Source organism: Anabas testudineus, chromosome 7 (assembly GCF_900324465.2).
Source record: "Anabas testudineus chromosome 7, fAnaTes1.2, whole genome shotgun sequence".
Taxonomy (NCBI): domain Eukaryota; kingdom Metazoa; phylum Chordata; class Actinopteri; order Anabantiformes; family Anabantidae; genus Anabas; species Anabas testudineus.
In genome coordinates this window covers 15,213,027-15,227,547 of record NC_046616.1, presented here as the reverse complement: position 1 = coordinate 15,227,547, position 14,521 = coordinate 15,213,027, and the positions used below count along the sequence as shown (strand labels likewise).

Sequence of the window (14,521 nt, the reverse complement as noted above, 5' to 3'; positions counted from 1 at the left end):
TATACACAAACCACACTACATTTCCTTATTCTGTAATTCTGGAGATGTTTCTTTAAATTTGATTTGTAAATAGAACACTTTGCCCTCCCCCTCAACATCCATCCTTTCACTCCAAACCCGCCCCATGCCACTCAACATTTACCAACCAATCAGATTGGCTCTTTCTGAATGCAGCATTTAAATAACCAATGTGCTTTTTCCAGGGTTTCAAAACCCTTGTGGTCACTTTTACACTCTGCAATCAGCAGCCTAATGCTTTCAGAGCAACTACTGCTCTTTATTACTGCAGACTCTGCAGATTGGTGGCTCTGCACACGTTTCTGCACGTCTGTCTTGTTTTTATAACTGTGTGACACAGTTTGCTTGTGTTGGTTATGTGCACGTTAAATGGCACAAATATTTGTATCTAGGGGGATTTATTTTTTTGTGAAGTCAGAAATACAGTGCACTATTTATAGCATAAATTTCATTGAAATCTGACATCTGCTTTTCATTGAACTGCACTAATCTACAATAAAACACTCAAACTAATAAAGGTAAGATGTTTTATGAATCATGTTTAACTTTTGCAACAGATACGTCAAGTTTAGGAATAACTGTGATGTGTTAGTAGTCTTTTTTTTAAATTTAGAATTAACATCAGAATAAGTCTTATAATAATACAGTTAATATTATAAGATGTGTTATGCTCGTCATGCTACCTGCTTAGAGATCTTACTGCATTTCCTCCTGAATATGCTCAGGACATTACTTTTGGAAATTGAATGTTTAAACATGTTGCTTATGTATTTACCTGTGTTTGCTTGACATGCTTGTTGTTTGTAGCTTGTGGCCTAAGGAACATTTATGTCTACTATTAAGAAGATACTGTAGAAATTATATCATCTCTACAGTATTGTCAAATTATTATATATTAAATAAAGTGTAATTTGCACAGCCTGGACCGTTCTCTAAAGTAGAAATAACTGGAATGACCAGAGACTCCAGTAGCACACTGTAGCATTTGACCATGAACCTGAAACGTTTTTTTCTCATCGCTTTTACAAAACACATAAATGTACATGTACAGTAAGTAATCAGGGTGAATTAAAGTTATATGTCCAGATCCCTGTGTCTATCTATAGATTTCCTTAATAAGATATTTTTTAATGATCGACTTAGTCGCACCATTACATCATGAAGGACAATAGCTAGATTCCAGCAGAATATGAGCTCTCGACGTGCAGGATGATACTGTTTCGACCTATACAGTTACCAAGTGCTAGGCAACTCACCGAGCCACAGGCATACTCAAGCACCTGTACCCTGCAGCGATGATGATATCCAAACCCCAGTAACATGGCGAACACAAACATTTAGCAAGAACAGTTTGTGCATCTGTGCTTGTGTTAATGTTTGTGTTCTCAGTCTAATCAGAGGAAATCACAGGCCTGTCAGAACTTGTTATGCTATTGCTTTGTAGCCTGTAATGTCAGTGTGACTAGAGCAATCATGTATAATGAAAACAATTCGAGATCTATGTAGCAATTATCTTTTAATGAATGTAATCACAACCATATCGGTCGACCTTCAATACACACAAACAGAAGATGCTTTTTTTTCTGTTGTCTGCTTGGCTCTGTTCTATTTCTATTCATCCATACCAGAGCTTTCACTCAAGTTGCCGGGCTTCACAGGATTCCCACAGTTTCCTGAGCTTATTTGAGAAATAGGCGAAAGGTCAGAGCAGATTCTCTCTCGCTCTCTCCCTCTCTCTCTCTCTCGCCCTCTCTGTTCAGGTTCATGAATGTAACATGCAGCTCTTGTTCAACAGCATTCCTACGACTGTCACACACCTGACTTAAGCATGCATAAAAATGCAAAAGACCTCCAACCGGTCAGATTTAGCAATGTAAACACATCAGAAAAACAGACAAACTATATTGTGTTTGCAGTCGAATGCTGAAGTGTGCCAGTGGACTGACTGACTCAGACCTTTGCTTTGTAACAGACAGTAAAGTAGCTTGTTTGTGTGAAACCATTTGACAACTTGTTCCTTCCTTTGAGTGGGGACAAAACAGAGCCTGAGGGAACACACTGTGTGGAGGAGATAGCAGCCCACTAAGAGAGCTGACAACAGGACAATTTGCGCATTTTATTTAAATAATATTATGCAGACATTTCTGTTGTTTGATCGTCAAACAACAGTGCCAAATATATGCTGGCATGCATGTGAGAGAAAAAACAAGAAAAAGAAAAAACAACACATCCTCTTGTCTTTTTTGTCAGAGAGCAGAGTTTAACTGATGAAATACAACAAATCTTAGATAAATCCCATGAACTTCAACTTTACTTTTGTGTCAGCTCACAAACGCTTTAGATGACTTCGCCCTGTCTATTCGTTGACCATCTCCTCGTGTGTTTTGGCTCCATCTACCTTTGCAGCTTTTACTTTTGGTGCCCCTCTCTCCTCTCTCTTCTGCCTCTGCATATTTGCTGCTGGCAGGTGATAAGGCAGCAGCCCCCAGCAGATGCTAGATCAGACCTGCTCCCTGTGGTTACTGCTACTTTACGATGCCAGCAGCAGTGCAAATGACCTGCACATGACACGGGGAGGCTAATCGGGTTGCAGATCTGTATACATTACAAGCACTGGGCAGACTATTTAAAGAATAGGTTTATTTTTATTTATTTATATTTGGGGAGACACATGTTTGCTTTTTTGGAGAGACATGATAAGATCAATCTTGAATTTGTGCTCGCTTAGCTTGGCAAGCCAGATAAACCAAATGTCATGACTATGATCTATACAAACGTTGTTGAGACAAAGAGGAAATGTGTGGGGATCACCAAAGTCTCAAAGTCACTAAAAGATTCATTGTCTGTGAACTGAGAATATCTGGGGAAAATCTAGTTGTTGTTTCAGTTCAGACCAAAGTGGTGGACTGACGGTAGACTGAGAGGTCTATTGCTGTTTATTCTAAAGGCAAAAAAGCTATAAGGTGCAGTTTTAGTGAAGATGACTCGGTGACACCTAGACTGCAAACAGACAACAAAACAAAACAAACAACTGCTAATTTGAAGCACGACAGGCACAAATATAGCTACTCAAACCATGCTATTCCTGTTTGGTGCAGTCCAGTGTAACATCTGGATGTCTGTGGCCTTAGATAAAGAATGTCTTCGTCTGTGTCTCATATTGCAGCCTGTCTGTACATGCCACACTCCACAGCACGCTACAGTCCTTAGATAACTATCCTGCAAACGCACACCGCACTTGTCTGGTCCCTTTTTTTACGCAGCCCAGGCCCAACATGGTGGCCTCCTGTCACCAAGCCAAATCCACAGAGCTGATGTCAAGCAGGGCCCCTGCCTCTTCCTGGGACACCCCTCTGCAGTTGGGGGGGGGGGGGGGGGCTGTGCATTTAACAATCAGGATGGAGAGAGGGGACAGTGAAGGTGCTGGTCTCTCACAGTTTCTCTCCTTCCTTCTTTCCTTCCTGGTCCCACTGTCAGCCCTCCTGCCAAGCGTGCAACCCATGGATCTGTCCCTACAAGGCTAAAGCAAACAGGGCCTGGAGGTGGTGTCCTTGGCAAGGGTGTGCTGATAAACACAGCTTGGGTGAGGACAGGCTGTGCTCTCCAGAGGTGGGGGGTGGGGGGGGTGGGGGGAGCCCCCTCGTTCACGCTTCCCTGGAGATATTATGAGCTATTTCAAAGGAGCCTACCTCGGGTGACGAGAAAGCTCTGAGATCAGCTCATATTCAGCTGGAGGTGTCTGTCTGTGGGGCTCTCTGCATGCACACCATCACTTTGTTATTTCCTTCAAGTCAGCGTGGGAAGGAGAGCCTGTGCTCGGATGTGTCCCCCAGCTGAAAATCAAAACATGACCTGTGGGCTAAAGATAGCGCAGAGCAGGGATTGAATCAAAGAAAAGTCGGACACATGTGCAGCACTTTGTTTTCCATTCATCCACCGTGACGTCAATGAAGCTGCTAAAACAAACTTTACTTTTACTCATCTGGAAATATCACTGCCCTACTTCTGTCACAAAACACACGATACACCGAGTCTTCTCAAGGGTTAAAGCCAGGTTAAAGGTGCGAGCTGAAATTACATAACGCGTCCTCAGTCAGAACAGAAATATCCCACTCAGCTGTCATCTCTCCTTACAAGCTGGAGGCGCTCTCGTGTGTTTTGCTTTATATACACTTCGGTGACGCTGTGTGTCCAGTAGGGGATGTAGCTCAGTGGTAGAGCGCATGCTTTGCATGTATGAGGCCCCGGGTTCAATCCCCGGCATCTCCACTCCTTTTGATCTGTGCTCTTAAAGTAAACATTGTGTCAAAATAAATAACAAATCTAAGTATTCTTAAGTATATGGTAAACATCACACTGTTTCAAAATGTTCATTTAAATTTTTAGAGACTAATAAGACATTTCCATTTTCAAAACATTTAAAACTAACACTATGAACTATCCACGTTAGTTAAGAGGAAGAAAATCAAAGTATGTACATGAAAATAAGTAGTAAAATATGTAATTATAGTGAGAATACCTGAGTAATTTATAGATTATTGAGTTCTGGAAATGACTGTTCTTTAAAAGCTACTTAACATTAGCAAAGCTATTTTAAAAAATATATAACAAGGCATGTTGTTGAATAATAGATGTAACATAATAATCCAGCTTAGCTTTGCATTTTAGTTTGTGCATTTCCTATTTAAGCTTAATAGTTAGTTTGTGGCTGTTGAGCTTGTGTTATAGATGTTAAAATGAGAGCTTTGTCACCAGAGAGCAACACAAACCCTGAGGGCAACCCACTGGAAATAAGTTAAAAGTTATAGAGAGAAACAAACAAGGCTGTAATGGAATAGTGTGATCTGCTTTTAGAAAGTTAGTTGAGACCATTTGTCCAACAGGACATATTATCTGCTGAGAAACTAACCCTCGTGTGTCCTATTCAGGTGCCTGTGATCACTTACCCAACATTTTACGTGTCAAAGAATAGATATCCATTCCCCAGATTTCTAACTAACATTCCTGAAGGACGAAAAGGTGACGAAACATCAGTCACTCCTGTCTGAGGCTGTAAGTGAGGCTGTAAGTGAGGCTGTACTGTGCTTTAGCTGCTGCCAAGTTGCAGAATGTGTGTCATGTATCTGTGCAAAACAAGTCCCAGTGTCCTAGTCAAGAATCATAAAGACAAGCAGAGGGGGTCAAGGAGCAAACGTAATCACAACAGTATATACAGGTGAGTGTACACACTTTAATATGTAGTTCAGGACTGAAAAGTCCCATAGTTTGAAAATCAGTGAAGTCAGTTGGTTTTCTAAGCAACACGCACACTCACACACACTCTTCTGTGTCTAATCTCATATCATGTCTCTGTGTGCACACCTGTGTGTGTACTACAGTTATTAAGCAGACATTAGATGTTTGTGTACATTTGTCATCGGTGCCAACATGCTGTGTGTGTGTGTGTGTGTGTGTGTGTGTGTGCACAGTCTATGATCTGACCTCTAATTTGAACCTGGACATCCAAACATGCATTCCTGGTCTTTGACCGCCCCCCTGTGGTTTGTATCAGAACTGTCCTTCACTGGATCACTTCACCTTGTGAACAGTGGGTGGCGACATTTCACCACTTGTTCCTGTCTTGACCCAATATGATCCAAACTGTTCCACACAGGTCAATAAGCAAATCAGAAATGATCTCAACACAGTTTGTATTGTAGCTACAATACAGATAAAGTGACAAGTTGTTACCCAAAGATAATATCAAATATGTTTTAATGCAATGTTTTAAAGTTCAGTGTAACATATCATTTTTATATTTCTAACGTGTCCCCTCTTTACGGATTATGTACCCTGGGCTGTCCCTCTAACAACAGATCTGCCCCTGAATAGACTGAGTGATTGAAATCAATACAGGCAAGTATAAACAGGCAGAGACTAAAATAATAAAAGCAATAATGATCAATGAGAAAAAAAAAAGCATTCACTGAAAAAAGCTAAAGAGGAAATTGCACCTTTGTCTTTTTGGCATAGTTTCGGCAGCTGATAATAAATAAATAAAAGGTCACAGTTATAAATAAAAAGCACCAATATTACAATAATAATAATGCAAAAACAGTAAATGATCAAATTAAAGTAGAAAACAAAAAAATACTCCCACTCAAAATGTCTTTTAGATTCCAACAACAATCGTACGTAAATGTAAGCAGTGTTTTTCCAACGTTGAACATTTCTGGACTCCTCATTTTTACGAGGACGTTCATTTTGCTCGGATAGTAAACAACTGACAATTAAACGACCTTTAATGGTGCCATATATTCCAGTACATCAAAGTGCGCCTGTGCTCGGACCGTGGTGTCTGCCTGCTGTCCAGATAAGGTGAGAGCAGACGCACAAACACTTCTGGCCGAATTCCATCTCTACTATCATCTATAACAAATGTGTGTGTGTGTGTTTGTGTGTTATAGGGTCACTGGGAGTAGGTGCTGAGAAAGACACAAGATTGTTTCATCAAACTATCATTTATTTCACTTCTGTATTCCTCATCTTAGGTAAAAATAGAAAATGTTTCCACGTGAGAGTGATTGGAAAGTGTTCACTCATCTGTAACTCTATCCGCAACAGTCGAACTCTGACCAAATGTAGTCACGTCTCAGTAATTATCTGGTGGCGACAGATGTGAACAAGAACAAATAAAAATATGAGCTGCATCAGTTGACAATGAAAACGGCCAAATCCAAATCAATACTTACTGCAAACAGACCAAATAATAAGTGGTTTACAGCAAGTATTTGTTGTATTTTTCTTATTTAAAGTATTACCAAATGCTCTGAGTCAGCCTCACGCTCTGCTGTCAGGCTACGTTGTCTTAAAGACTGACTCTGCGTCACACAGTATGCTGTTGTGCCAAATGTGGCAAAGATGGTTCACATTTGGTCTCTTTCCATTTTGTCACCCTGTATCAGTACTGTGCATGTGTTGTCAGCATTTGTGACGGACACTACATGAAAGAATACAGTAGTTTATTAAATTGGTGGATCACTTTAACCACCGTAGGTTCATTACAGCATTCAAAAGAATCCTAAAGGCAGATGAGAATTATACAACAGCACTGTCAATACATGGTGCCTTCAATGTTTGTATGGATTTTATCTCTTCACTTGTTAAAGTTCTCCCAGAACAAAAATAGTGTCAGGTTAACAAAGGCAACAAGGGTTTTGACAGCTACTACAGCCTCTGCATCTTATTTTAACGACAGAAATGCACAGCAGTGAAGGTCAGCGGTGTATCAGGACGGAGGTGGTGCATGGGAAGGCTTTTTCTGAGGGTTGAGTTCTTTTTCTGCAGGCTAACAAGAAGTTAGCATTTACAGTGGAAGTAAAGCCACGGGCAGTAGAAGTATTCAAATGCTACATTGGTGTAAAAGGAGTAATACCACCCTGTAGAAATAGTGTGTTAGAAATCTGGCTTGAATAACACTGCAAGAACAAATGTAGTATTAATACTGACACCTGCACATGTTTGGAGATGAGAGCAAGGTCAAAGGTGTGTGTGTAATCCAGTGGCTGGATATTATATCACAAAATACATAATCTACTGTTGCTGACATGCAGTAAACAGAGAGAGACCATATTTCAGTCTAGACCATGTGTTTATGTCTAATGCAGTGACTTAAGCAGAGACTGTACAGACAACAGTGTGTGTGTGTGTGTGTGTGTGTGTGGGAGTGAGAGGCCATACTCTGCATTCCTCTGGGATAATCTTATCTTACTCCTGCTGGGTTTATGGACCTCTGAACTGTAGGGCAACATTCACACACACACACACACACACACCAGTCTATTCAAACAAACAAACATGCAGCGATGTAGGAGTGTGATGCAACTCGTACATGTTAGAAACAGTCTGACAAGCTCACATCTTCTTATCGCTGCGCTGACGGTAAAATCATGAAGCCTAAGGCAGTTAACACTTCTACTGGGACAATCTGTGACTTGATGAATGTTGATGAACATTTTTGAGACTCTTTCTAATCAGAGCCGACGGTAAACTGGTTTTACGTGAAGACACAACAAAGCAAAAGAGCCTTCGTAGCGGCTGCTGTTCACAGACTCCTCTGTTTTCTTTCAGAGTCAACTAGAAGCATCTAGGGATCTTTGTTGTGTCCTTAAATCATCACATTAACAAAGAAAAGTTGAAAGGACCTGATTAATCTGGGTCGCTGTTGTGCTTCAGAGCCAGTCGGGGAGACAACCTGCATAAATATCAAATGGAAATGTGCCAGAGTGGTCGTTACCTGTTGTCTGACTGCTCCAAATGGCAACAATGCACCTGATTGTTCAAGGGCTATCAGAAAACGTCTTTCATATGTAAAACGTGCCTTTAAGATACACTTGCAGTGTAGTTGACACTTGACCAAAAGGTTTGTACAGTAACAAAAGGTGAGAGGGTGTAGACCTCTTTTCAACACGACATGACATTACAATACAACATGGCCACCACCTAACAGCACAGAAATAATACTACTATTACAAGCTTTATTTTTCCTAATACTGGATTATTCTACCATCTTTATTTTACTTCACTATTGTTGAAGCCTATAGGAAAAAAGCTGCAGCAATAATCTGATGTTGTATAAATCAAGCAAACACATGCATGTAACAGATTATTATAAGCACAAAATACAGTCTGAGCGGTGCTGCAGCACACATGCTGTTGGGTTTTTGTCATAATAACAGTTCATCCCTGCATATGTGAAAATAGCTTTACATTTGGTGTACTGAATGATTCCAGTAAATGATCTTGAATTTTCCCCCAGAAGGTGAGTTAATAAGGAATGGTGTTATATTACTAGAGCCACATGCTGACACGGGTTTGTTTTTCATCTACTATCACTACGAGAGAGACACTTTCCTTTCTGCAGTTGTCTGACTTCCACTTGGCTCACTCAGATCAGACTTACTAAACATGTGCCCTCCACGTCATTGCTGGCCAGAAGAGGTTTTCAGCACCTACTGTTGAGCCTCTGTGGGAACCGTGGGCTGCTTCATCCCTGAGGCCAGACGGGAGGGAGCATCTGTTCTGAGCACAAAACTTTAGGCGTCTTCACCTCTCTGTGTGTCATGAGGTCACTCAAACCATGTTGTAGCACCGTGTGTCTGCAGTCAGCCTCTCAGACAAACTGCTCTCCCTGGAGGAGCAAACAGAGTAATCAGCTGTTTTCACTAGTACATCCTCCTCCACTTGTGCATCGCATGTCAGGTTCATTTAATCAGGGATTTCTAAGCTCCCAGGCACCATTTGCACCCTCACAGTCCTCAGCACAGATTGCTTTCACGTGTGTTTCTGCTATTTGCTTTGTGTTTTTTACTGCTCTCCTGCCCTTGTGACCCCCACCCCGCCACCCCAGTCTACGTGGCATCGGCGTCAACAAGGCCTCTAACGACATGTGAACTTTTGCGCATGCCGCGACAATGGCGCCTTTAGACAGGTGTATAGGAGCCATCACGCAGCACCACTCATCCTTTGCATTGCTAAACAGGACACAGAGGACCGTCACATTCCTGTTTAATGGCTGGCACCTGATTGTCAGACTCAAGGGATTTGTCCACACACTGAACCAGTTTAAAAAAATAAAACCTGACTGGTATTTATATAACACATTCATACCCATGTGCCATGTGACACAAACGTAATGTAAGAGTAAAGTCTCCATTTGCACCAAAACAACGAGAAATACAATTAAAATAGAGTGTTTAAAGTGTAACCCTAACATAAGAAGATATGATAGATAAAATGAAATCCCGAGGAAGTGTCTTCTGTCCTCTTTTTACCTTTTCCTCATCCTGTTTGGACATTTGGCGAGCGCACGTTTATTTTGGATTCTGCTACGACTTTTACGCACATTGATGCGCTTGGAAAAAAAGAGGATACGACATGGTGTGAAGCCTGTTTCCTCTCGGGGGCTTTTAGCCTGGGTCCCTGCATTTCATGACACCTAAAGGCATGGCTTTACATCATCATCTTGTTCCTGTCGCCTCAGATCGTGCTGTGAGGAAAGCTGGAGAACAGAACCTCTTTCATCTTAACGACGTTTGTATTGATGGGAGCGAGGAGAACGGGACGTTTGTTTCCACCACACTCTCAGTAAATGGCTCCCTCTCACCAGGGTGCGTAAAAGCCCCAATCAACAGCCACAAAAGGAGCAGGAGCCACCGGTGTCCAAACTTTAGTGAATAACTGTAAAACCCATGATGAAACATGCTCAGAAGAGGTTCTACACCAAAAAGAAATCAAAATAAATTGCAGTGTACTTTATCTCTCTGCTGTGACGATAAATGGGAAACATGGATCCACAGTTCTCTTAACGTTTTCCCTGTGTGTGAACCGACAGAGGACGCTCGAGGTCCAGTTTGTCTTGATGCAAACTTCCATCTTATCTGTCACAACAAAAGTTAGAACAATTTACACCATTAATGCACAAAAACAGTTTTATTATCAACTTAAAAGCCATGAATTGACCGTCGCTGACAATAATATGTGTAAATGCGCGAGTTATCAAAAGCTGTGAAAGGCTCATTAGAGTTGCGCTTTGCGCCAGCGGCGTTTGGCACATTGGGCACCTGCGGTGAGTGGGGCTGGAGCCCTGACACGCGGGGTGTGTCTTTGGGCGGGGATCTCTCCACCCACACGCTGCTTCTTTCCTCTGGTTACTATATGAGGAGGGAAGTTTGTGATACTCCAACAAGATACAGTCATCCTGAGTAGTGGTCTAGTGGATCTCGACACGCGTCTTTGTCTCCGTCCTACTGGAATCTGCTGCTGTCAGGAGAAGAGAGATCCGTGCACCTCAGCGCACGTCGCCGTGGGAATTTATCTGTTAATTGACAAAAAGTGAGAAACCAGACGTCATCATGCCTCGGTCATTCCTTGTGAAGAAGTATTTTTCCAGCAAGAAGCCGTACTACAGGGAGAGTCCGCTGGAGAGCCCGACTGGTAAGATCTGACCCACTGACTAAATCTGAAGCATCTGATCATGTCTGACTTGTAGTGTGAATCACATCAAGAGGTCTTCATGTTACCTTCAGACCCGTGTGGTAAATAAAATGAACAGAACTTGCATGTGGCTTCTTGAGAGCAAAGTAAAAAGCTAGATGGTCAGGTCTGAGGTCAGAGCAGGCCGTAACAAGACTCCAAGAATGAAAACCCGTTTAGTGCTTTATTAGATTAGCTGTCCATTTGAGTGAACTCCCGCCTGACTCCTCTTCCTCTCTGTGTTTCCAGTGTTTGTCCCAGAAAGCTTTCCCCGGGCTCAACTTCCAACACAGGACAACAGCGCTGCCCTGACCTGCTATCCCACCAACCCATTTTTCACCAGCATGGACACCCTACCTGCACCTCTGTCCCCGGTCACTGCCGTGTCTCTGCCCCCCTCGCCTCTGGGTCCTCTGGACCTCAGCAGCTCCCCCTCCAGCAGCAGCGGCGAGGAAGAGGACGATGGGGGACGTACATCAGACCCCCCCAGCCCAGACGCAATCCAGCACATCTACCATTGTCTGCACTGCAGTAAGAGCTACACCAGCCTCTCGGCACTGTCCCAGCATCAGGCGTCCCACCACCAGCTCTCCCACTGTGCCCCACAACCGCAGACACCATCTTTGCCCAGTGATGCATCTGCACGCCCGGCCTTCCACTGCAAACACTGCCCCAAGGAGTACACGAGCCTGGGAGCCCTGAAAATGCACATTCGCTCACACACTCTGCCGTGTGTGTGCCCCACCTGCGGCAAGGCTTTCTCCAGACCATGGCTGCTGAGGGGACACATTCGCACACACACAGGTATGTGTCCGAAGCCACTTTTTTCTAATAGTTATTCCAGAGCATTGATTTCCAAGCTCTGTTTGCTCTCTCGTGGATGTAAATGTAACAACCAGTTGCACCTTGTGCTCATTGATATTCATTGATGTCTCCTGATGTGTGAGCAAATGTTATTGCTTAGCACGGCTCAATCTAATCTCAGCCTTGCTGTTGTTCTGCATTACAAAGGCAATCTGCATTGAGTAAGTTAGAGTAGTGCTCCTGCTCCTTTGTTAGTTATCTGCAGATCACTAGAGAAACAATGACCAGAAGATAAAACCTTTTGGCCTGTTAATGAACTATTGTTCTGAAGCTAACAGTTTTTCTTCTTTCTTTTCTTTCATTAGGTGAGCGACCTTTTGCATGTCAACACTGTAACCGGGCCTTCGCTGATCGCTCCAACCTGCGCGCCCACCTGCAGACTCACTCTGAAGTGAAGAAGTACCAGTGTGGCTCCTGCTCGCGGACCTTCAGCCGCATGTCCCTGCTGCACAAACACAACGCATCTGGATGCTGCCCCGCCTCATAAATTCGCATTCCCCTGACTGCTCTCATGCCAGCCAGTTGAAGCTGCTTGCCGGTTCTGTCGCACCCTAAGGCAACACACTCGGAGGACATTTGGGAGACTGACGCCAGCTCACTTCACTTCAGGATGGGATTAACAAAGAAGCTGCAGCTTTTATAAAATGACTTCATTAAGTGCCTTAATTTCTGGATTCTTTTGGTTTTCAGATCATCTGAATCTGCAGCACATTGCTGTTTTCTATCAACTGTGTGTGTGTGGAGGCAGCTGGACATGCAGTTAATTGCCAGGAAACCCATCGGTGCCGGCCGGTCCGGGACTCTGGCCATGTTGCAGCTGCTTGGGTGTGTTTGTATGTCTGTGTATGCAGGGATGTCATTCCTCATCATACTATATGTACTTAGTGTGTGTGTGTATGAGCAAGTGTGTGTGTTGAGACAGCTGTCTGTGCATGGTGTATTGTGGAGGCAGAGTGGTGAGTGATGCGTTAGCTGTGACCTCGACGACAGGTGACCCTCCGCTCGCTCCTGCTCATGCCACAAACACTTGCCTCTTGACTAAACAACTGACTTTGCCTTCACCAATACTTTTTAATTTACAGTCTAAATTACTTATATTTAGACGTGTGTCCCACAAGTGTTGACCCACATATTTTTTTATGATTCATTTTGTTTGAACATGTTGTTCAAATGGGAGTTTTAACACTGTGCATTTTGCTACATGTAAATAAAAGCAATGTTTTGAAAAAAAAATAAAACAGCATCGGACCTACTTATTATGTGCACTAATAAATATGGTTTCAACAGGCATTGTATTAGCTCACAGCACTAAATGAACTCATCAGGACAGACATGACAGTCTCTGAATGGGAAGAGAGACGTGTGTGTGTGTGTGTATGTTAGGAGGAGATGGGGCAGGTTTGTGTGATGTTGAGTGATAAGAGGGAACACCTGCACACACCTGCCAGGCTGTCATCACACATAACACACACACACACACACACACACACAGGCTCACACAGTGAACACATGCTAAAGACTGACTGCAGGTGGGAGAGCTATGGAGAGATGATGCTGGGCAAGAAGAGACATGCAAGTTCTGCAGAAGAAAGTCGGTGTGAAATTAGCTGAGTGTGGGAATCCCACTGACCCACTTCCTGTGGTTGGAGGATACTTTAGGCTCAAGACCAACAGTATACCCCAGAGAGTTGTGCTTATGACTGCACAGACAAAACCCCAGGACTGACACAGATTCACTCAGTCTGTGCAGCCATCTGCTCCACAATGGTCACACTCCAGTTACCTTGTAGGAACCTTTGGAGGAAGTCTGTGCTTACGAGTCCAGCTGAGGGAGAACATCCAGAGTGCACATATGGCAGCAATGTGTCTACAATTTCCACTGCCCTCCTGACCCACACACACTGACGCCAGCGTGTCTTAGTGAGGTAACAACGCATTTCCTCCAATCGCTCTCAGTGTTGAGAGGTGAATGCACGTGTGTGTGTGTGTGTGTAGGCGTGTGGGGTTGAAGGGGGAAGTTGAAGAAGCTTTCAAAAAGGTTGGGATCAGATTGCATGACTTAGCTTGCACAATGTAAACAGCACCCGAAAGACTAGACATGTGCATGCTCCCAGCCACACACACACACACACACACATGCAAACATACACCTACTGAGTATAAATCTTTACTTTGATCAAGGGGGATTTTTCATTTGTGTGCCTCAACCTCTCGGGGCTGTTTGAAGCAAGAGGTGAGAGTCATGTAGCCGCTGCTGCTGCCGCTGCTGCACACCTACGCAGGCAGTGAGTCAGATGGGCAGAGGGGAAGGCCACACGGGATTTACCTCCGCTTGAACTGCCGATGGTGTCACTTTTGGTGGACGCAGGATTAAATGGGTTTAAAGATGGAGAAGACACACATGCTATAGAGGTATATGTTATTGCTTCCCGGGATATCTAAACCCTGCACTCACAAAACATGTCACTAAACAGGCTGTCATTTCTGATATATTTCAGCCATTCTGAAATTTAATTCTGACACCCAGCTGGGGGGACATTTTTCTGGTTTGGAGTGTGTGGGAGGCAGTCTGTCACTCTGTAGCTTTGGGGCAATGAGATCACTCGGCCTGTCCCCTTTCTTTCTT

At 43.4% G+C, this 14,521-nt stretch overlaps 1 protein-coding gene and 1 non-coding gene across 2 annotated transcripts; both read left to right on the top strand.

Moving 5' to 3' along the window:
- The first annotated feature begins 4,215 nt into the window (after positions 1–4,215).
- Positions 4,216–4,287, top strand: trnaa-ugc. Its single transcript has one exon. It is a non-coding gene; the product is annotated as a tRNA-Ala (tRNA).
- Positions 4,288–10,730: 6,443 nt separating this feature from the next.
- Positions 10,731–13,080, top strand: snai1b (snail family zinc finger 1b). Its single transcript, XM_026367088.1, has 3 exons — positions 10,731–10,992; positions 11,281–11,835; positions 12,201–13,080. Exons 1-3 carry the CDS (start codon positions 10,911–10,913, stop codon positions 12,380–12,382), a joined length of 819 nt encoding a protein of 272 aa, XP_026222873.1. The 5' UTR covers positions 10,731–10,910; the 3' UTR covers positions 12,383–13,080.
- The last annotated feature ends 1,441 nt before the right edge of the window (positions 13,081–14,521 follow it).